The sequence below is a fragment of the Phocoena phocoena genome, chromosome X, assembly GCF_963924675.1.
Source record: "Phocoena phocoena chromosome X, mPhoPho1.1, whole genome shotgun sequence".
In the NCBI taxonomy this organism is placed as follows: domain Eukaryota; kingdom Metazoa; phylum Chordata; class Mammalia; order Artiodactyla; family Phocoenidae; genus Phocoena; species Phocoena phocoena.
In genome coordinates this window covers 100,290,122-100,314,230 of record NC_089240.1, presented here as the reverse complement: position 1 = coordinate 100,314,230, position 24,109 = coordinate 100,290,122, and the positions used below count along the sequence as shown (strand labels likewise).

Genomic DNA, 24,109 nt, shown 5'->3' with positions numbered 1-24,109 from the left:
GTGGGTTCGATCCCTGGTCGGGGAACTAAGATCCCACAAGCCACACAGTGTGGCCTAAAAACAACAGCAACAACAACAACAACAGAAGAACACAAATGCAGGAACTGAGGCCCAGCGAGGAGCTGTGTCTGGGGCAAGGCCACAAGGATAATATGTAGGAAGGGCACAATCAGGACCCAGGCCTTCTGATTCCCAATCAAGCACTGCTCTCAATTTTTCGTGTGTATCTTTTTCCTCGTCATCAGGGAGTGGGTTGGTTTAGCATAGCACTTAATGGGCTCTGGAGTCAAACTACCTCAGTTTAAATCCTGCCCTCACCATGTACTTGTGTGTGACCCCGGGCAGTTACTTAGCCTTTCGGTTTCCTCATCTACCAAATGGGGGAGGAGTGAAAATAAATAGTACCTACTGTACAGGATTGTTCTGAGAATTAAATGAGACGGTGTGTGCAAAACACTTCAGTATCTGCACATATTAAATGCCCAGTAAATGTTAACTGTTTTATTTTGTCATTGTCTCCATGGCCCCTAAAACAGGACTCAGTATATAGTAGGTCTGCATGAAGATTTTGGGGTGCAAAGAGAGAGGCCCTGGGAAATAATATTCTGACTTTGCTGTCTGGCTCTAATGGTGGGTTCTAACTCTAATGGTCCTAATTCTAATGGTGGGTATTTTAGGCCATGGAGAAAGGGGGAGATCTGGGGACCAGAGAACCTTTGGAAAACTCTTCCTGTAGCTCCAGATAAACAGCTGCTTCTTTGCCCTGTGGCAGGGCTGTCTGTGGGGTTAAGGGCTAAGGAAATCTGAGGATTTAAAGACCCCTAAACATGACCTTGACTGAGATTGGCCAGGGCTCTCAGATTCTTGGAGGCATGTTTATTTCCGTGGGCCTGGGCCCCTTGGCGACAGCGGCACACCCTTTCTTCTGCCCGTCCCCTCCCTGGGGTGACGCAGTTCACTCTGAGACCTCTCTCTATTTCAGCCTGGAACTGGGAGACCAAAGGCTATTCATCATAACCATGAGGTGACTGCCTCTCCAGCCCCCTCCCTCCCTGTGGGCTAAAGGACCTTAGATAAAACCCCAAAAGTACAAGCTGGCTTCACGAAAGTCACAGATAGTTCAGCTTGGGCTGGGGGCACATCCTTTTTTTTTTTTTTTTTGCATCATAAGGAATTATTATTTATTTATTTTTTACACACACACTGTACTTTATTTTTACAAGAGATAAATAGACTGACACCAAGCATTGTAAATGTATGACCACAACAAAAGCAACAATGATTGCGGTTACCAAACACGAAACACACTCATACTATGTCATAATATTGACATTCAGTCCAGGAATCCTCCACTGTAACAGCTCCTTTACTTTGCAGTGAAAATTGATGTGTATATTTTTTGCATCTGAGTCCCTGTGGGATTTTTTTTTTAATCCAAACAGAAAGGGGGACACATTCTTGTGGCTGAGTTCTCTCCCTCCTTCATCCCCCCTGCGTCTCCCGCCAGAATCTAACCAGCCACGTAGAAGTCACAGCCTGCCCCAGCACCACCAACCTCTTTTCTTCTTCTTTTGCCTTTTTTCCCTCCTTGGAGATTTTTCCCCCACCCCCAACTGATGGCTTGTTGCCTGCTGGGAGCAGTGATAACAGCAACCACAACAGATACAGGATAAAATAAAAAGCCTCAGACATACTCTGCTTGGGATGGACTTGAGAGCTGGTGGAGAGTTTGGGTCTAGAGCTCTCGGCATCCAACACGCACTTAAAGCTGTGACATCTATTCTCAGGGCCCCTCACCTCAATTCTGGCTCTTCCTTGAGTCTCTCAGGATCCCCATGCTTCTCGTGCCCCTTGCTGGTACCCCACTTCAGCCTGGCCACCCAAGGGGCCCATGCTATAGACCTATCCCCTCTTAATATTTTGTGATCTCTCATCACAATATATGTGTCCAGTGAGCCATTTTTAGCAGGACTCTCTATTGTTAAAATGACCAACAAATCTTTGGCAAAGATATTAGGGGCTGATAATGACCTGGCGAGTTATCCTACTTTCAAATCCTGTAATGGGCTAATGCATGAGATTCTTTGGGGTAGGAGTGAGTGGTCATTTAATACTTACCAGATTTTGCCAAGTAAGAAGGGAGCAGAGTGTAGTGGTCAAATCATGGGCTCTGAAATCCTCCAGAACTGGATTTGAGTCCTAGCTCGATTATTTGTATGGCCTTGTCCAGATTACCCAATTTCAGTGAGACTCGGTTTCCTCATCTGGGAAATGGGGCTGAAAATAATAAAAACGAAATAACAAAGCCTACCTCATAGGGCTCTTGCGAGATCCAATGAGATAATGCATAGAAAACCATTTTCACAGTGCCAGGCTGGCACAGAGTTAGGACTCAGCAATTTCATTCATTGTATTAATTGTATAATATGAATTGCCCTGGACTGTGAAAGAGCAGAGCTTTTAATTAGAGGCTATGTGGATTGACAAGACAGAATAGGACTCCCCATCAACAAGGCTCTGAGGCCGCTAAGGAGATGGAAGAAAGAACCTTTGAGGACAAGTTCTCTGCATTACTAACCCCCGCCCCCAGCAGAAGATCTAAGGGGTTAGGGGTGGCATGAGTTGGGCCTTTCTGTGCTTCTCCTGGTTTACTCTAGGGGTGAGGTACAGTGAGGAGGAAGGGAAGGCAGAACTGGAGGCAAAACCAGAGCCCTTTTATTTTTATTTTTTTAACATCTTTATTGGAGTATAATTGCTTTACAATGGTGTGTTAGTTTCTGCTTTATAACAAAGTGAATCAGCTATACATATACATATATCTCCATATCTCCTCCCTCTTGCGTCTCCCTCCCTCCCGCCCTCCCTATCCCACCCCTCTAGGTGGTCACAAAGCACTGAGCTGATCTCCCTGTGCTATGCGGCTGCTTCCCACCAGCTATCTATTTTATATTTGGTAGTGTATATAAGTTGATGCCACTCTGTCACTTTGTCCCAGCTTACCCTTCCCCCTCCCCGTGTCCTCAAGTCCATTCTCTACGTCTGTGTCTTTATTCCTGTCCTGCTCCCTAGGTTCTTCAGAACCATTTCTTTCTTTTTTTTTTTTTTTTACATTCCATATATATATGTTAGCATACAGTATTTTTCTCTTTCTGACTTACTTCACTCTGTATGACAGACTTTAGGTCCATCCGCCTTACTACCAGTAACTCAATTTTGTTTCTTTTTATGGCTGAGTAATATTCCATTGTATATATGGGCCACATCTTCTTTATCCATTCATCTGTCGATGGACACTTAGGTTGCTTCCATGTCCTGGCTATTGTAAATAGTGCTGCAATGAACACTGTGGTACATGACTCTTTTTGAATTATGGTTTTCTCGGGGTATATGCCCAGTAGTGGGATTGCTGGGTCATATGGTAGCTCTATTTTTAGTTTTTTAAGGAGCCTCCATACTGTTCTCCATAGTGGCTGTATTAATTTACATTACCACCAACAGTGCAGGAGGGTTCCCTTTACTCCACACCCTCTCCAGCATTTATTGTTTGTAGACTTTTTGATGATGGCCATTCTGACTGGTGTGAGGTGATACCTCATTGTGGTTTTGATTTGCATTTCTCTAATGATTAGTGATGTTGAGCATCCTTTCATGTATTTGTTGGTGATCTGTATATCTTCTTTGGAGAAATGTCGATTTAGGTCTTCTGCCCATTTTTGGATTGGGTTGTTTGTTTTTTGATAGTGAGCTGCATGAACTGCTTGTAATTTTGGAGATGAATCCTTTGTCAGTTGTTTCATTTGCAAATATTTTCTCCCATTCTGAGGCCAAAATATAGCAGAGGGAAGAACACTTCCAAACTCATTCTATGAGGCCACCATCACCCTGATACCAAAACCAGACAAAGATGTCACAAAGAAAGAAAACTACAGGCCAATATCACTGATGAACACAGATGCAAAAATCATCAACAAAATACTAGCAAACAGAATCCAACAGCACATGAAAAGGATCATACACCATGATCGAGTGGGGTTTATCCCAGGAATGCAAGGATTCTTCAATATACGTAAATCAATCAATGTGATACACCATATTAACACACTGAAGGAGAAAAACCATAGGATCATCTCAATAGATGCAGAGAAAGCTTTTGACAAAATTCAGCACTGATTTATGATAAAAACTCTTCAGAAAGGGGGCATAGAGGGAACTTTCCTCAACATAATAAAGGCCATATATGACAAACCCACAGCAAACATCGTCCTCAATGGTGAAATACTGAAACCACTTTCTCTAAGATCAGGAACAAGACAAGGTTGCCCACTCTCACCACTCTTATTCAACATAGTTTTGGAAGTTTTAGCCACAGCAATCAGAGAAGAAAAAGAAATAAAAGGAATCCAAATTGGAAGAGAAGAAGTAAAGCTGTCGCTGTTTGCAGATGACATGATACTATACATAGAGAATCCTAAAGATGCTACCAGAAAACTACTAGAGCTAATCAATGAATTTGGTAAAGTAACAGGATTCAAAATTAATGCACAGAAATCTCTTGCATTCCTATACACTAATGATGAAAAATCTGAAAGAGAAATTAAGGAAACACTCCCATTTACCACTGCAACAAAAAGAATAAAATATCTAGGAATAAACCTACTTAGGGAGACAAAAGACCTGTATGCAGAAAACTATAAGACACTGATGAAAGAAATTAAAGATGATACCAACAGATGGAGAGATATACCATGTTCTTGGATTGGAAGAATCAACATTGTGAAAATGACTACACTACCCAGATCCCTTTTAAATGGAAGCGTTGGAAGAGAAAAAGACACAGAGAAGGAAACAGAGGAAAGAAGAAGTGGAGGAGGAGGAAGTTGTTGCAGCTGCTTGTCTAAGATAAGGAGTGGATCTTTCTGGTTCCTGTCTTCTCCTAGTGGTGAGATGTTGCTCCGCAGAAATTTTGAGCAGTCTTCCAGCCAAGATGACCTCTTCTTTTGAGGCTGCCAGGACAAAGACGTGCTCCCTGGATAACAATCAGGATGCTGAAGGTACTCCTGAAATGGGCTTCCCTGTGGTGGGGCCGTGGAGGGTGGTGGGCTGTCATTTTCCTCTGGCCTCCAGGAGTGGAAGAAATGCTTGAGGGACAGTTACTCTAGAGCAGGTGTCTGAGGCAGGAATCCCCTAGAGCATGTCTGGGCATCTGCTCGATGGCTCTGGTGGCCAAATGGCCACAGGTGAGGGCGTGGAGCATAGAGGAGCGACCCTGTAGCTCTCGGACGTCTTCCTGTTGACATCCATGGGCATTTGGGGGTTGGCTTTGCAGAGGCTGCTGAAGAGGTCTTTTCAAATAATGCGCCACCAAAGCCATGCAGCAGTTTTTGCTTTGGGCAGAGACCCACCCAGGGCTCTCAGAGCCGAGATAGATGACCATCAAGCTTGTTCTCCTAAGTCCAGTATCCCGTGAGGGCACTCACCTCTGCACCCAGGGGCATGAGCAAACAGACATCCCAGAGCTAACTGGTTGGTCTCGAGCCTGCTGAGAGCTGCTGCCGCTCCTGGCCCCTGCTGTGGAAATGCCAATCATGCCAATGACCTCGGAAAGCCCTGATTTGTACATGGACGTAGTCAAAGCCTGGGTGGAAGTCGGCATCACAGCCCTACCACCCCGAGTGAATGCTGCCAGTCAGTGGGGTGACTGTCTACGTCAGAGCCATTCTGATTACTGGTGGCTTGAGGGGTGGGAGTTCTGGAGCTCATCGTGTGATCTGAGGGGCAGCCGTCTCCATCGTGGAGTCCGAGGACTGCATTTCAAGAACTGGGTGAATCTCTGGTGTCCTCCCGCCAACCCCACACAAGGAAAAGAGGAAGGGGGAGTGATCACGCTCTGCTAGAGGTTAGCTTATTTTACAACTAGTAAGGGGAAAGGGGGCCCTTTCTCATACTTTCATTTCAGGTGGAGCCCAGGTTCTTCAATGAGTTGGCATCCCCGCAAAAGACACTTCCTCTAGAAGTAACTGTGTTCTTCCCCTCCCCCTCCCTGAGTCATGCCTCGGAATGATCAGCTCCAAGGCTCTTCATCCACTGATTGGTGGATACACAGCACACACACCTGGTTGGGGGAACAGAGTATAGCCATATTTGAAAGGAGTTGGAGACATTCTCTTGAAGGTTGGGAAAGCCATGTCACACAAGGTGAGCCTTCAGGGGGTTTGTTTGTTCTAACATTTTGGCAAGGTCTATCCAACCTGTTCAGCCGATAACCCACTTGAGAGAGTGGCAACTTATGTTCTTCATAAAGAAGTGTTTGTGGCGGGATGGGTTGGGGAAGGGTTGCAAACAGTCCCCTCATGGGCCTCTTACCAAGTTCTGCGTTGCAGCTTACATAGCTCCAAACCTGCCCCACTTTTTGCTTTGTTCTCAATTAGAGCTGGGGCCCATAGGGCTTGCATTCATATTCTATTCCTATTCATTGCTGTGTAACAAATGACAAAAATTTGAGTGTCTTACCACACAAATTCACTATCTCTCAGTTTCCATGGGTCAAGGGACTAGGCATGGTTTAGCGGGTTCTCTGCACAGGACCTCACAAGGCTGCAATCAGTGGATGAGCCAGGGCTGAGGGCTCATCTGAGGTTCAGGGTTATCTTCGAAACTGACTGGTTATTAGCAGAATACAGTTTCTTTGAGGCCCCTACTTTCTTTTTTTAAATTTATTTATTTTACTTTTGGCTGCGTTGGGTCTTCGTTGCTGCGCACAGGCTTTCTCTAGTTGCGGCGAGCGGGGGCTACTCTTTGTTGCGGTGCGCCGGCTTCTCATTGCGGTGGCTTCTCTTGCTGCGGAGCATGGGCTCTAGGCGCGCGGGCTTCAGGAGTTGTGGCACGCGGGCTCAGTAGTTGTGGCTCGCGGGCTCTAGAGCGCAGTCTCAGTAGCTGTGGCGCACGGGCTTAGTTGCTCTGCGGCATGTGGGATCTTCCCGGACCAGGGCTCGAACCCGTGTCCCCTGCATTGGCAGGCGGATTCTTAACCACTGCGCCACCAGGGAAGCCCGAGGTCCCTACTTTCTTGATAGCTGTCAACCAAGGGTTGCTCTCAGCCACTGCCATTCTCTGCCACTTGGTCCTCTCCACAACATGGCACTTCGTTCCTTCAAGGCCTACAGGAGCGTGTCTGCTGCAGTTCTCAATCTCTCTGACTTCTGTATCTGACCTCTACACCCTCTTTTCAAAGAGCTCACCTGTTTAGGCCAGGCCCACCCACACTCAAGGGGAGGGGATTTACAGGGCATACAGACCAGGGAGGCAACAACCTTGGGGGCCATCTGCCTACCACAGACTCTATGAAAAACATTTCATCCTATCAGACTGTAAAAACTGAGGCCAGCTGCTTCTCAGCATTCCCCACTCTGGGAAGGCAGAAAATCCGTCAAGCAAAGTCTTCTGAATCCTTGAATCTGAACCAGGCTGTGGTTAAAACATTTCAACAACCTTGGAAGACAGGCCTTTTTCCTTGTTTTTCTCGCTTTCCCGCCCCCCCCCCCCCCCCCAGAGCCCTTGTTCAGTCCTTCAGTCAGTTTGAGAAGGAAAAGGCAGTTCTGGGGCTTAAGCCCCTGAGGTTGGCCTAGAGAGAGCAGACAAGCATTTACATAATGACTGAAAATGCAGCTTTATATCTCGGCTGGGCCAGACTTCCTGATGACCATTATTACAGGACTTTATCCTCTTTGGAAGTGGTTCTGGAGGCCCCTCATCCTTCACTGGATAAAAACGTACATTATTTCCTCTTTCCTTACACAGTTTGCCAGCTTTTTCATGGGACTTCATGCAGAGGGGTCTTTTGCTGCAAGTGTGTCTTAGGTTGTCCCTGTATGTTTAAAAAAGGGGGTCATTTCCCCACTGATGCCTATTTGTCACTGCATCCCTCCCCCAGCTCCTGCATTCATCCGTCCATAAAAACGCACAGTGAGCACCTTCCACGTGCCTGGTGTCGTGCTAGGTGCTGGGGGTCTCCAGATACGTGAAATGGGGTCCCTGTCTTCAAGGGGATATCAGCTATGACAGGGGCATGTACAAGGGGCAAGAGCGTGAGGCAAGGGTGGTAACCTTTGAGCTGGATTTTGAAGAATGTGTAGGATTTCAAGGATGTAGAGCTGAGGGAGGCGAGGTCCCGGGCTAAGTGAACAGCCTGTGCAGAGCACAGAGAATGCAAAAGAATGCGGTGTATTTAGGGAATGACTGGTGATTCTGGGAGACCAAACCATGAGGGTGGGAGTGGGGTTGGACTGCTGGAGAAGGGAGGGGGGCAGGGAGCACCCGATCGCTGAGAACTTTGTGAAGAACTTGGCTTTTGTCCTGCAGGCAGCAGGATGTCGGTGAACTAGTCTAAGTTCATGGTCAGATTGGTATTTTAGAGAGAGCGTTGTGACTTTTTTTTTGAGATACCACTGAGGTGACATTTTGCTAAATATCATAAATAAAAATAGAGACCAGCCTGGAGGCAGTGCCGAGGCCGCTATTGAAGAGCCCTGGTATAATTAAGGAACCAGTTCACTTTAAACTTATATTAGCCATGAGACACATGAAAGAAATAGGGTCTTTTGTCCTCTGTGAGGAGATACTGGGGAAGCAGAGCTCTGGTTAATAAGTCAGCCTGGGGTAAATGGAAAGAAGTTTTGCCAGTGGTGGTGTCTGTTCCTGAAACCTCCTCTAGGAGGATCTGGGCCTCGCCCAGCTGAGTGGGACTCCACACACAGGAGTCTCGTGTCCGGGACACCCGGGAGTAGGCTCTCTGTGACAAGGACAAGAGGCGCCCACCTTGCTGGGAGGGAAGGCAGGGCCTGCTAAGCTGGCAAGGAAGGAGCTTCCCCCCCACACCCCCACGACAAGTCTTCCTTTGCGTCCTGTAGCATGCCTCGACTTCTAAGAAATTTCTGACCACAAAGATGGTTCTTACGTTACTTCTCCTTCTTTCGCTGAATCTACGCATTCATTGAACAAACATTTAGCAAGTGCCTGACAGATGTACCAGGTACCATTCCAGGTGCTGGGGCATCCAGTGATGAACAAAATGGACAAGGCCCCTGCCCTAATGGAATTTACATTCTAGTAGAGGAGACAGGTAAGAGACTAACTAAATTAACATAGAATATAATTTCAGACATCGATGAGTGCTACGAAGATGTTAGTAAAGGATAATGTGATGGAGAGAGACTAGACGCTTTACTAGGATGATCATGGAGGTCCTCTCTGGGAGGGACCCTTTGAGCTGACTTGAATGCTATAAAAGAGGCAGCCATGCAGCTAGCTGGGGAAAGAGCCCTCTGGGCAGGGGGAGCAGCAAATGCAAAGACCCTGAGATTGAAAGGGGCTGGCTGTGTTGGGGATTAGCAAGAAGGCCAGTGAGGCTGGAGCACAGGGAGAAAGTGGGAGGGTAGCAGGATGGGTGGTCAGTCGGGGGGGACGCGGGCATGGGGCCAGAGCACATAAAACCCGGGAGGAGTGAGTGTGAGGGGACCCAGTCGGCCGATATGCACTGTTAGGTGGAGATGTTGGATAGACAGTTGGCTATAGGAATATGGAGTTCAGGGATGAGATCCAGTCTAGACATAGAAATTTTGGAGTTCAGTGTCTAGATAGTATTCATAAGGTGTGAATGAGATCATCTAGAATATGGTAGTCCCTAGCCCCATGTGACTACCGAGCAGTTGAAACGTGGCTAAGTCCGAATAGAAATGTGCTATACGTGAAAAATACAGACCAGATTTCAAAGACTTAGTATGATAAAAAGAACATAGAATATATCATTGATATTATTTTTATAATGATTACATGTTGAAATGATAATATTTTGGTTCTACTGATCTAAGTAAAATATATTATTAAAAGTAACTTCACCTGTTTCTTTTTGCTCTTTTGAACGTGGCTACTAGAAAATTTAAAATTACCTATGTGGCTTGCAATTGTGGTTCACGTTAACATTTCTATTTAATGGCGCTGGTCTAGGAAATGACTGTAGATAAAGAAGAGGGCCAAGGGTAGAGCCCTCGGGTGCTACAACATTTCAGAAACAGGGAAAGGAGAAAGATACAGCAAGGGAGGTTGAGAAGAAACAGCCAGTGAGGTAGGAGGAAAATGAAGGGAGTGTGATGTTCAGAAAGGCAAGTGATAACATTATTCAAAAAAGAGGGAGTGTCACATGCTGCTGGGAGGTCAAGTAACAGATGGGTGGATTGAACGAGAGCAGTTTTAGTGGAGCGGTTTGGAAGCAGTTGGATTTGGACGGCCTGTTGGAGAGAGTGCAAAAGAATAAGAAGTGAAGACATAAAGGTAGTAAGTATAGATAACCTTTCAGAGTTTGGCTTTAAAGAGAGGCAGAGAAATGGGTGGTAACAGGAAGAGGATTTCGAATCAAGGGGAGGTTTATATGTTTTGTTGTGGTTGTTGGTTTGTTTGGAAGAGGAGCTAGCTCAGCTGAGGGTTCTACTGTCCTCAGGACCTGCAGTCGGGGATACAAGGTAAGTATGCCAGAAAGAATTTGAGACAGTTTAAACTCAAAAGTTAGTTAGATCCAATGATTCTATTAGCGCTCCAGGGATGCAGATGCCGCCATGATGCCCTCTTTCTTTGTTCTCCCTTTGTCTTTCATATTTTTCTCTTTGGTTATCATTCCCCTTTCTTCTTCTGCCCCTGACAGTGGTGGGTCAGGGGCAACGTTAGCCTGCTGTGGCCTGGCATTTTGGAAAATGGGCTTCTTTTCCATGGGCTTCTCTAAAGCTCAGAGGTAGTTTATTTCCCCAGTGTCTAAGAAGCGTTTCTTAGTGGCAGGGGCTGGGGTGCTGCCATGTTTATTAAGATGGCCCAGGGACTCGCCAGTGATGTGAGTTGTTCCTGGCTCAAGGAATTCTCCTGTTCTCCCGCGGAATTTCTGAGGGCCTTCTGAATTTCCCTACCCCTTTGCTCTGTCCAGATCTCCAGATGGAACTTGTGTATGTGTGTATATATGTGTGTGTGGTAATTAGTAAGCACTGTGTGGGCCTGGGGTTGTCATCTTCAGGTAGAATTATGATATTGGCTCATAGAGTTTGAGTGACTTGAATAAAGTGTCGATACCTTTCAGCCAAAGCCCACCTGCAACACACCTGCTGTTGAACAAGCTAGGTTTATTCCTCATTGCAGCGAGAATGAACGTACACTGTGGGGAACCATAGGACTTCTCAGTGAGAGGGTCTCAAGCCATCTTGACACCAGGACCCTGTCAGCTCTCCCTGTGGTTTGGAAGCTTTTGCTTTCCAAAGGCCTCAGTCATTCTCAGTGGGTGGCGTCTCAAATTCACCTTAACCTCAGAGCCTGTGGTCACCCCTCTCTAGCTCCAGAGAAGTATCAGGGGCTTAACGGCTAGAGCGCAGCACACGATGGGCCTGGAGCCCATCCATGAAACAGCAATGGCAGCTTGACTGTTTCTGGGAGCAGGACAGATCTAGTGTAGGGAGGGGGGCTCCAGAATCTACTTAATCCAACTTGATGGTACTTGAGTCAGACACATCAAGACCCCAAGGCGAGCTATGATGAGGGCAGTCTCTGCTTGCCTCTCCGCAGCATTCTTGTTCTTTTCTCTGGGTCTGCTGATCAGATCCCCCCTCCCCTCCACCCACAAACTCCCATCAAAAATGTCAGCATTGATTTATAAAGGTTTGATTATCAACTGACATGCTTCCCTGGCTAGAAGGCTAGACTGAAAATGTACAGTAGGCTCTCAATTGATTATCTACACTAATGGAAAGGAGCCCAGGGACAGATAATTCTCCCATGATATAGAACCAGAGTCATGGGAGGATTACCCTTTTGGTCACTTTGGTTGTTTCCCACTTTGGACTGCTTAAAACAATGCTGTGATAAACATTCTTGCGTATATATTTTTGTGTACAAGTGTGAGTATAGCTACAGGGTGAAGTTCTAGCGGTGATGCTACCGGATCAAAAGGTATGTGTATTTTTAACTTTTGATACTGTGAAATTGTTCTTCAGAGAGCAATTTACACTTCATAATGTATGAGCGTGTCCTCTTTTCTCATCCTTGTCAGCATGGAATATCATCAAAATTAAAACTTTTGGACAATCTGATAGGTAAAAATGTTAACTTGATACTTTGATTTACATTTCTGTAATTATGAGTAGGACTGAGCTTTTCTTTACGTACTTCTTTTTCTATAAACTTCCTGTTGTATCCTTTGCCCCATTTTATATCCAGTTGTTTGTCATTTATTGGTTTATATGCACTCTTGACAAATTAAGAAAATTGGCACCTTTATCTATATTTGTTGTAAGTATTGCTTCCTAGTTTGTTATTCTTTTGTAAACTCTTTACTCTTTTTGGCCAAAAGTTAAAAATTTTTATGTAGTCAACTATCTCAGTTTTTTTCTTTATGGCTTATCTATACAATTTTGTCTGCCTGGGCACACCCATGAATAGTAACAGACCTCCAAATGTAATGGGCCCCAACACAAAGCAATAGATCAGGTTTTGTACATTTGCCTTTCATATTTTGGTAACAGCTTTATTGAGCTATAATTCACATATTATACAATTCACCGATTTAAAGTGTACAAGTCAATGCTTTTTAATATATTCAAAGATTTGTGCAACCATCACCACAATTAATTTTAGAACATTGTCATCACCTCAAAAAGAAACCCTGTACTCTATCATTCAAAAAAAACACCCTCGTCCCTCTAGCCCTAAGCAAGACACTTTCTGTGTCTATGTGTCTGCCTATCCTGGACATTTCATATATGTGGAATCATTGTCTTTTTTTTTTTTTTGCGGTACGTGGGCCTCTCACTGTTGTGGCCTCTCCCGTTGCGGAGCACAGGCTCCGGACACGCAGGCTCAGCGGCAATGGCTCACAGGCCCAGCCGCTCTGCGGCGTGTGGGATCTTCCCGGACCGGGGCACGAACCTGCGTCCCCTGCATCGGCAGACGGACTCCCAACCACTGCGCCACCAGGGAAGCCCCATTATCTTTTTTAAGGAAGAATAATTCTCTCTAATGGCAATTCCCTTTGTATACCTTTTCTTGCATGGTTTAAGAATCTAACTGGAGGATAAGGAGTAGGATAAAATGATTGTATTATATCCTAGATAGTAAATGATTTTTTGTTTTTTCCTCTATATTTTATTTTAGTGATTGAACTATAGCTGAATCACTAAGTGAAATTTCTGGCAGTATGGAAGTTCTGGAGGCCAGTGATGAGGGTAAGTAACCCAATAAAATCTTGGTAACTAGAACTAGATTTGTTTAATGTGTTTAACCCCTAGAAAAAGAATCAAGTCACAGAAAACAAGTTCATATCAAATTTCTAATGACACTAGACTCAGTCCATATTTAGTTTTCCATCTTCTAATCTCTTCTCTTTCATCTCAAACTCTGATAGTCAAAAGAGTTTTGTCTAGGCCCTGCAATCTTCTCTGGGGATGGTTAGCAGGTTCCATTTACTAAGACATGAGAAGAATTTCTGCTTAATCAGAAAAAAAAAAATCAGAGCAGGCCAGGATCTGAGAGATTCAACTGAGGTTTTGCTGTAGATAGGAATCCAGACTTAACCAACAGATAAATTTGTGATTTGAGGAGTCAAGGGGGGATGGTAACAAAGAAGCCACCATAGGCTTCTGTTAAATGGGAATCAATTTACAAAAATTTCTTTTGCAAAACCTATCCATTGCATAAATTACGGTGCCACCTGTGAATGATAGGAGACCATGAGTGGGGTAATAGAGAGGCAAAGGTCACTAAACAATGATACGCTTTATTGACACTGGAAAAAGGTGGGGGGAAGGGGAGGAACCATAAGACATAAGATGAGCCGTTGCATTTAAAGGCAGAACTGAATTTAACAGTTCACTGGGTTGTTCTTCAATGTTTGCTGAGTTTTCTTAGTGTGGTGCAGAAGACTTGGTCTGGAAGGACAGAGAGAGGGGAACCTTCTTGTGGCTTCCTGGAGGCTCTTCATCTCTGTGTCACCATTGTTCAGTATTGGGTCTCAGAGAGAGTGATTAGACACTCAAAAGTTTGTAGTGAATGAATGAATAAATAAATGAATGATAGGCCTCCTCACCAAGGCAACCCCAACTGCCAAATGAACTGACCTATCTTTCTGGATATGAGCTAGACAGGTGCCTAGAGAAAAAGGTGTCAATGCGCTGCATCTTGATAAAGGGTGGAGGTAAGGAAATGCCCTTTCTCTGTTCCCAAGATGTTTTTCTTACAGAGACCAAGCATTTGGGTACATGTTTAGTATTAGTCATTGCCAGCCAGAGAATAAGGTGCTGTTGGGAGGTTGAAGGGAAGAAAGGCTGCTTAGAAGAGTCTTCTTTCCAAGCAGCAACACAAGAGAACAAGGTCACCATTATGCGCGATGCATTTTGAAAGCTCAAGTGCAACCCAGAAGGGCTGCCTGTGTGTGTGGTAAATAAGCAAATATACAACCCAAAGCAATGATCTCTTCATTGGATTTAAGTGTGTTCTTGTCTGGGGGAACGGGAGAGGACTGCTTCCATGGGCTGTTTTCTGGTATGTGATGCACTGCAGGCCCTCGGTGGATGAGGATGTTGAAAGCTACTGCCTGTTTGGGGATATGTAGTCCTTGGGCTTGGACAGGGAAGTCAATGGCTTTGTTACAGAAGTCCAAACAGCTGTCAGCTCACTGACCACCACTGCTGTGCCTTGTGGTGGCATAAGATACCCAGTGTATAGGTGACCTCCATAGACATTGCTGGATACAAATGTGGGTTTTGACCCAAACCTGCTGTCTAGGTCTATCTACCCTTTACACTTTCAGCAACTTTGGAAACCAGCCCACACAGGGCTCAGCTGCTGGCAATATATTTTAAAAAATAAATTTATTTATTTATCTATCTATTTATTTTTGGCTGTGTTGGGTCTTCGTTGCTGCACGTGGTCTTTCTCTAGTTGCGGCGAGCGGGGGCTACTCTTCGTTGTGGTGCGCAGGCTTCTCATGGCGGTGGCTTCTCTTGTTGCGGAGCACGGGCTCTAGGCACGCGGGCTTCAGTAGTTGTGGCTCGTGGGCTCTAAAGCGCAGGCTCAGTAGTTGTGGCACACGGGCTTAGTTGCACGTGGGATCTTCCCGGACCAGGGATCAAACCCGTGTCCCCTGCATTGGCAGGCGGACTCTCAACCACTGCACCACCAGGGAAGCCCCAGCTGCTGGCAATTTAAAGGCACCCCTTTGCAAAAGAAAGTATGAAAGGCCAATTTACACCAGTGAATATATGGCAAGTGTCTCGGATTCCATTAGGGTTTCGAAAGTAACACAGCACGTGGACGGTTCCCAGATTTGTATCTCACTCCCAGGGTCTCCATACACGGGGTCTGATGCTGTCGGGGATGGAGCGCTCTCCTAAGCCAGAGCAGGCTGAAGACTTGGACTCTTGCAGCTGAGCTGGATGTCTGGCAATGGGTTGCTTAGTAAGGCTATGTCCAATTTTCAAGTCACGGCCCCAGATCAATGGGCAGCCCACCCCACCTCTTGGTGTCTCCCCAACTCCCTACCATCGAAGCTATACCACCACTATACCCAGAGCTACCCCCGAGGGAGGAAAGGAAACATTCTTTGCCTCCTAGTGGCCAAGGCTGAAAGAAACATGCATTGCTTAAGGTATTTTAAATCCTCGTGGGAAAATAAGTTGTTTCTGCCGAGCAAAAAACGGAAGACTGGGGAAACATTGGAATATACGCATACTTAATTTTTAACACCTTTTACAGTTCTATAGTCACTAGTCATTTGGTTAATTTAGGAACATAAAAATGTGTTAATGCATAATTTGGTTTGCTCATACAATGGCTATGTTTGGTACATTCAGTTTTACAACCTGAAAAGTTTATTAGAAGTGTTTTTATTCAGTTCTTGAGTGTTTGTAGATTGTGTCACCTACTGATTCTGTCCCCTCTGTCTTTGCTGGTTTGTGAGAAGCAGGTTTGCAACTCCAAATCGTCTAGCTTTGCCCTCCTCCCTTCCATTCTGGGATGTTCTCGTTTCAGAAGGCCAGAAGGAGATCCATCTGTCAAGAATCAATAAACGTCATTCCTTCTGTTTGAAAAATGGCAGTGCCTGCAAAGGCTCCTTCCCGTTTGTGAGGGGACACTGCCCAGTTCATCCTCACTGGGCAGGAGTTATTTAGTGGTGTGTTGGAGCTACCTTACACTGGCTTGGGAGACAGTGCACATCTCTCCCTAAATGTCATGTTAGTAGCTTGAAATTGACCGTGATGGGAGGATTTACACCACAGAGGTAGGCAGATACTACAAATAAGGGCATTTTCCCCCAGAGATCCAGTTGGTAAATACATCTCAGCAAAAAAACTGATTATAGTAATTAGCATAGTATAGTAATCAGGACTTTACATAAAAATCTCACTATTTCATGGATTTTAGAAACCCTTTGGGGGTGGGAAGATTAAGAAGGAAGGCTGGAGAGCAAAATATAGATTACTTTAGAGCCAGCCTACTCCATCCTGTACACTTTTCAGCACTTTCACGTTGAATCCTCACAGTGGTTCTATGAGGTCAAATATCATTTTAAATAATTTATTATCATAGAAATTAGTTTAATTTTGTCCTTAAAAAATTGAAGAAGGAAGCTTGGGAAAACATGTTTCCTATTGTACCTTTGGTCTTTATTCTGTCTATCTCAAGGTAGAATTGCCAAGTTTATCCTAACCATGACCCTATCTATATAGGTACATCCTAGTAGATGAGAAATTCCTCAAATCATTCAAAACTGAAGTTACTTAAGCAACGATTACCAAGCACACAGGCCTACCATCTTCTTGTATTGCCCCAAGCCGTGCTGGCTTCTGCTTCTAATCATGTATATTTTAGAGTTCTTCCCCTTATCGCTAGATAGATAGAGTAGATGGATAGAATTGATAGATCAATTCTACAGATAGAATTGAATCTGGTCTTAATAGACAATTATTGATTCCCTAATTTTATCTCACATTTATTAGCATTTACTACATGCCAGATCTTATGCCAAGCTCTTTACCACATTATTTATCATTTATATCAACCCCAATAAGGGCCAGTGTATAAATTATGGGATGCTTAAGGATGGCTCTGCTCAGTGTTTTCAGTTTAAGGGAAATGACAAGCTGTGTTGGTACTCTGCACCCCTCAATGGACTCAGTTGTCTCTCGAGTGTCACAGCGTGCTTTGCACTGTGCTAGTCGCTAAAGAGGATGCTAAAGAGGCCCCGCCTACAGCCTAGATGTGGGGGACAGTAGCTAAGACGTAGAACCGTATCTTATTCCTTTCTCACTGATACCCAAAACATAGTAAGTGCTTGACCTTAATAAACGTTCATTGAATAGATGAATGAATGAATGAATGCTCAGACTAGAGAACATTCAGATGCAAAACTTGTGGTGCCGACAGTCAAGTTTTAGGTGTACAGAGAGGAGCATGAATTGTAGTGATGGTGGGAAACTGGACTTAAGGCAGGCCTTGAAGTTTAGAAACCTTTCGAATAGGCAGGCCTAGGATTAATCAGTACACAAACTGGCCATAGCATTCAGCGCTAGGAGGAGCGCTACTTCAGCATTTCCCAAAGTGTGTTTTGCCAGACATTCTGCATACATGCGTTGGAGAGACAACACCGTTACCCCGTTTCTTGGCGTTTTACCATACACATAGGCATGCTGAAGTTTCAGAAGAGTCTTGTTGCAAAGCACACCCTTAAGCTCTGTTTAATCAGCATTTCCCAGATTGACGAGACTGCAGACCCCCTTTTCATGCAACAGACCTATGAGTATCCCTCTGAACGTACTCTGGGAGATGCTGATCAGCGCGATCCCCTCATTTTCCAGCTGAGCCCCAGAGAGGTTGAGTGACTTACCCGAGGTCACAGAGCTAATCGATAGCAGAGCCAAGCCCGGGATTCCAGAGTTTTCTGACTCTTCGGTGGTGCGTTCCGTCACACCACTAAGTCTTTCTAATGGCAGCCTTGTCGGCAATTCCCTTGGCTAGGCCCTTCACTGCCGCTGCAGCATTGCTGTGCTGACAAGAGCCCTTCCAGAGACCAGGCTGTTGGAAATTGGAATGAGACACCTGAGGTGGTAAATTATTGCATGCGAAGCGGTAAGAGTTGGTTCCTTGCCTCTGAAGAATGCAGTGCAAACTCCCCTGCCTTTTCCCCTCTTCTACTGAGCCCTGATAAAGATATATGTGTTTACTAGGAAGCTCAAGAAAGCCCAAACAAAGCCTGAGGAGCATTTAAAGCTCACATTCCTCACTGCTGCAGAGGGCGTCAGCACTGTAGATAATCTGAACCAATCAGTAATAATCGAAGAACATACACAATGCACATAATACACACACACACACACACACACACATACACACTCACATACATCCTCCCTCGCAAAACTCTTTGGTAGGTGATTTTGTCATGTCCTTTGCACAGGGAGCTTCTTTGCCCAGCAGCCCTTTCTTCCCCATTCCCAGCCCTCTCCCTTGCTCATAAATCCCTTCCTTGAGGACGTCTTCCCTGACTGCACCAACCCCACTGCACTCACTCCTTGGGTCTGCATCCTTTCAGCGCACAGGTTGGGCAGTACCAACTCCCACAGGGATTTCCAAGGGTCCTGAAGAGTTTGTCACATGTGGAAGCTTCGCTCCCCAACTGGATCACCATGACTCCAGCGACCGGGGTACCAAGTGCTTATGTTGGCTCAAGAATTGCTGCATATGAATGAACTTCTTAGGGCCAGGAAAGAGGTGTGTGTTAATAGTTGAAATTGAGTGGCAAGTGAACGCATGGTGAGTTGAGCCAGAATAGAGGCTGCCCAGAGGCCACAAGCTGGGATCTGAGCTTCTGCTTTCACCAGAAACTCAGCTACTTTGTTAGTGAGTTACTAAGAAGAGAACAAACCGGATGAATGGTGCTGTGGGCACTGGGGATGCGGGCTGAGACCTGGAGGGCCTCTGGGATCATACTCCTCATTCCTGCAACGAAGGCCGTTTCCTCTCCTGTCTTCCCTTCCACCATCAAACTCTGCCTCACTTTCAATTCTAACTTCCAGGAAAGGAGAAATCCAAATTTAAAGGCTTCAAGAGACTTTTTGGGAAGAAGAAGAAAAAAGAGCCTGAAGATGTCCAGGGAAAGAGGAGGCTCAAACCAAACTTGTCCAGTGATAGTACTAACATCTCTTCTGTGAAGCCAGTTTGGGAAGGTCGACAAACCAAGCCTAGGTAAGCTCAGGTGGGGCGGGGGGTGGGGGCGGGGCAAGGGGCAGGTAGCTAGATCCAGGTCCCCCTTTGGCAGCCAAGTCTCCAATGGGCCTTTGGTCCCAGGGACTCTTGGCCTCCCTGCCTGTGGGAGCTGGGCCTGGAGGCCTTTCCCTGTACGCGTGTGTGTGTATATATATATGTATATATATACATGTTTGCCGTCTGGGCCGCACAGCTCAGTGGGTTGCATGGAGTATGACAAATGCGTACCCCCTCCCCCAAGAGTGCTGCGTGAGAGGGTGCGGGTAGATCAGGGCAACCTGCGCAGTCACAGCTACAATGAGATGTAGCGGCCTACCATTAGTTAGGAGCCAGAGGACTCTGTTTCATAAGGTAAGGATGGCCTCCGTCGTTTAGGAAGCTTGAGCTGGTTTGCTTGCCCAGCCCTCAGACTCCAGATCTCCTAATGTGTGATTAAAGTCTTAGATAGTGAAGCCATCTAGCTGGGTTGGGGCATAAGGATGAAATCACTGTGTTAATGTAAAAACAAAAAAGCAAGTAAGCAAAGAACCCAAATTCATTTCTCCCTCCATCCCAGGAGACTGGGGTAAATGCTGTAACTGGTCACAGAAGGTATGGGGAAGACTGTTTCTCAGCCAACATTGCCACTCCTATTCAAATTTTCATCTTTGAAGCCTCAACTTCCACATCTTATTGTGGAAAATTTGGACACCCAGTACCTGCAGCTGTTCCTGGGTCAATTGGATTCCTGTCTATGGAGTTCCACTTGGGTCTGTTCCCCTGGCCTTAAATTCCAGACTTATCTGGACTCCCTACAGAGCTCACGTGTACTGCTACCCATTCCCTCAAGACTTTACTTGGAGGTAATGGGATAGTTAGCGAACATGTTATACTGCCCACTCACAGCACGTAGGTCTCCTTAAAAAGGACCTTAATGAGTGCATTGAATGTGAGGTATTTCAGATAGCTTTACTAGCAAGGGAGATGGTTTTGCAAAGGGGCTTGCCTCATACCTCACAAATCATACCATTATAGACCATTGCATTAGAGGTCTAAGGAAAACTGAGACTAGCCCTAAAAAAAACCCAGAGGGTGAGGTGGGAGAGGGAAGTTTGGGTTTATTCTGATTTGTCTCTACAAATTGGCAAGGGTTGTCTCTACTGAAGTTCTACCTTGCCCCTTTTTACTTGTGCCTCTCCCTCCAAAATGGTCCACTTAGTCTGATGTATTCTCCAGACTAAGAAGGTGTGTGCATGTGTGCCTCTGGGGCGGGGAAGGGAGGAAGGGAGAGTGAGAGGGAGTGGGTATAAGTGCACGAACTAGCTCATACGTGAGGAACGGTGTTTTTCTAAGGACCTGAGATTGGTCTTTTTTTTTTTTTTTTTGCAACGAGCGTAAATTAATTAAGAATATACCTTAGGAGGCCTGAAGTTCACCCCTGACCCGAACCTCTTGCTTAATTGCTAGGGGAGAAACCCTGGAGAATATCACTTGGGAGTTAGGGAGATCAGCTTGAAGCGATCCATTGAAGCGATCAATCATAACAAAACTTATGGCCAGCCCTCTCCTGTGCTGTACAATAGGTCCAGTATCTATTTCCAAGAGTGTTTTAAGCTGTATCTGATAGAACGGACAAATCCCATTCCTCTATTTGATTCTTTCGTGGGTGCTGGTGTACTACACTTTATTGCCTTTAATTAAGGCCAAGATTTTATTTAGATTTGGGATGTGTTTTCTTTGCCTCCAGGGAGTGGACAGGAGGTTTGGTTTCCGACAGACCTGACCACAGCTGGTGCTAATGTAATCCTTTGATCAGGGAGGGCTTGACACTAGAGAGCCAGTGCAATGGTTATACTCTGGCTGACGCACGGCATGGAAATGACAGAGTTTCTAAGCCCACTTATGGCCTAAGATTTCCTTGCAGTTTTTCTGCACAAAGCAGGGGAGGTGGAGTAGTCACAGATCCTACACTGGTCTCAAGCCTGATTTGAGCCAGCAGGTCATAGAGAAGCAGTGAACGGAAGTGTGTATGTGTGCATAATGAGCGAACGTGTAGAGATGCTCTCCCAGTGCTGCATCAGAAACAACTCCATTGTGTTCCTCTAGAGTCACGTTAATTTTCTGCTATTTTCATAAAGCAGAGAACCTTGCCTTCACTACCAGGGCCGCCTGGGTAGGAGAGTTTTAGGGAAAATGTGGGTAGGACTTTACTACAAAGTGGCAGACATCTGCCTCCTCTCCTCCCTGCTGGCCCACAAGCCACCTTAGCGTGGGTGCCATTTTAATCCCTAGAACACCGCATTGTCCTCAGAGTGTGTCACAATCAAATATCCCATGTGCTCATCCCTCAGCCAGGCAGGCTAACAATGACAAGGTGGGTGCTAGCCCTACACTGCCTGAGCTGCTACTCTAGTTACCATTTACAGATTCTTTTTAAAAATGCCAACCTACATGTATAATTTGGTAAGAAAGGTAATAAATGGAAAAAAAGTATTTGAAGTATTAAAAATTACTTTAATAACATTTTCATCCCTCCCTAAAAGAACCCCTGTACCCATTAGCAGTCAATCTCCATTCCTGCCTAACCCCAGTCCAATCATAGGTGGCCACTTATCTACTTTCTGCCTCTGTAAATTTGCTTATTCTGGATATTTCATATATATGGAATCATACAATATATGGTCTTTTGTGACTGGCTTGATTCCCTTAGCGTGTCTTCAAGAGTCATCCATGTTGTAACATGTATCAGTACTTTATTCCTTTAAAAATTGAATTGTATTCCACTGCCTGGATATATTACACTTTATGCACTCATCAATTGACATATATTGGGTTATTTCCACCTTTTGGCTATTATGAAGCATGTTGCTGTGGAGATTTGTGTCTAAGTTTTTGGATAGATATATTGTTATTTCTCTTGGGTCTATACCTAGGAGTGAGGTTGCTGGGTCACATGGTAAGTTAATGTTTAATTTTTCAAGGAACCACCAGACTGTTTTCCAAAGTGCCTGAATTCTTTTACATTCCCACCAGCAGTGTATGGGGTTTCCAATTTCTCTACAACCTTGCCAATACTTGTTATCTCAGTTTTGTTTCTAGCCATTCTAGTGGGTATGACGTGGCATTTCATTATAGTTGGAATTTGTATTTCCCTGCTGACTAATGATGTTGAGCATCTTTTCATGGGTTTGTTAGCTATTTGTATGCCTTCTTTGGAAGAATGTTTATTGAGATCCTTTGTCCATTTTTAATTAGGTTATCTGTATTTTTATTTTTTGAATGAAAGATTCTTTAAGTTCTATTGTGCTTTACAATTTTCAAAAGTTTCACACACATGATTTCATATAATCCCATAGTAATCCTTTTCCCCCCTTACCCCTATATTGCCCTTCCACCTTCCCTCTTCCCACTGGTAACCACTAGCTTGTTCTCTATATCTGTGAGTCTCCTTCTTTTTTGTTTTATTCACTAGTTTGTTGTAGTTTCTAGATTCCACATATAAGTGCTATCATACAGTACTTGTCTTTTTCTGTCTGACTTATTTCACTTAGCATAATGTCCTCCAAGTCCATTCATGTTGCTGCAAATGGCAAAATTTCATTCTTTTTTATTTTTATTATTGAATTGTAAGAGTTTCTTGTATATTCTAGATACAAGTCCCTTATCAGGTATACAGTTTTTCTCCCATTATGTGGGTTGTCTTTTGAAGTACAAAAGGTTGTAATTTTGATGAAATCTATTTATCTGTTTTTTTTCCTTTTGTTGCTTAAGTTTTTGGTGTCATGTCTAAGAATCCATTGCCAAATCCAGGTTATGAAGATATACCCCTATGATTTCTTCTAAGAGTTCTGGCTTTTATATTTCAGTCTTTGACCCATTTGGAGTTAATTTTTATATATGGTATGAAATAAGGGTCTAACTTCATTCTCTTGCATGCAGCTATCCAGTTGTCCCAGCACCATTTATTAAAAAAACTATTCTTTCCCAATTGAATGGTCTTGGCAGCCTTCTTGCAAATCAGTTAACCATAGATTAATGGGTTCATTTCTGGAATCTCCCTTCTATTTCATTGATCTGTATGTCTATCATGCCAGTACTACACTGTGTTGATTACTGTTGCTTTGTAGTAAGTTTAGAATTGGCAAGTGTGAGTCCTCCAACTTTATGCACCGTTTTCAAGATTGTTTTGGCTATTTGTGGTCCCTAACACTTCGCTTTGAATTTTAAGATCAGCTTGTCCATTACTGCAAAAAAAAATTTAAGGCAGCTGAAATTTCTAAAGAGATTGCATTAAATCTGTAGATCAATTTGTGGAGTATTGCCCTCTTGACAAGATTGTCTTCCAATTTGTGAACATAGGTTGTCTTTCCATTTATTTAGGTCTTCTTTAATTTCTTTCATCAGTGTTTTATAGTTTTCAGAGTATAAGTTTTACACAGCTTTTGTTAAATTTATTCCCATTTTATTCTTTTTTATAAAAAATTTTAAATTGAAGTATAGTTGACACACAATATTATGTTAGTTTCAGCTGTGCAACATACTGAGTCGATCAAATACATTATGAAAGGATCACCATGAGAAGTTTAGTAGCCATCTGTCACCACACAAAATTATTACAGTATTATTGACTATATTCCTTATGTTGTATAGTACATCCCCGTGACATTTATTTTATACCTGGGAGTTTGTATCTCTTAATCCCCTTCACCTATTTAGCCCAGCCCCCCACCTCCCTTCCTCTCTGGCAACCACTAGTTTGCTCTCTGTTTCTATAAGTCTGTTTCTGTTTTGTCTTGTTTTGTTTTATAGATTCCACGTATAAGTGAGATCATACGGTATTTGTCTT

General features: G+C 44.4%; 1 protein-coding gene across 1 annotated transcript in view; it reads left to right on the top strand.

Annotated features, from left to right (window-relative positions):
• Nucleotides 1-13,222: 13,222 nt before the first annotated feature.
• Nucleotides 13,223-24,109, top strand: part of KIAA1210 (KIAA1210 ortholog) — a 33,249-nt gene continuing 22,362 nt past the window's right edge. The window contains exons 1-2 of the mRNA XM_065900252.1: nucleotides 13,223-13,250; nucleotides 19,095-19,263. Of these exons, the coding sequence (XP_065756324.1) occupies nucleotides 13,223-13,250; nucleotides 19,095-19,263 (197 nt within the window). The remainder of the gene's footprint in view (nucleotides 13,251-19,094; nucleotides 19,264-24,109) is intronic.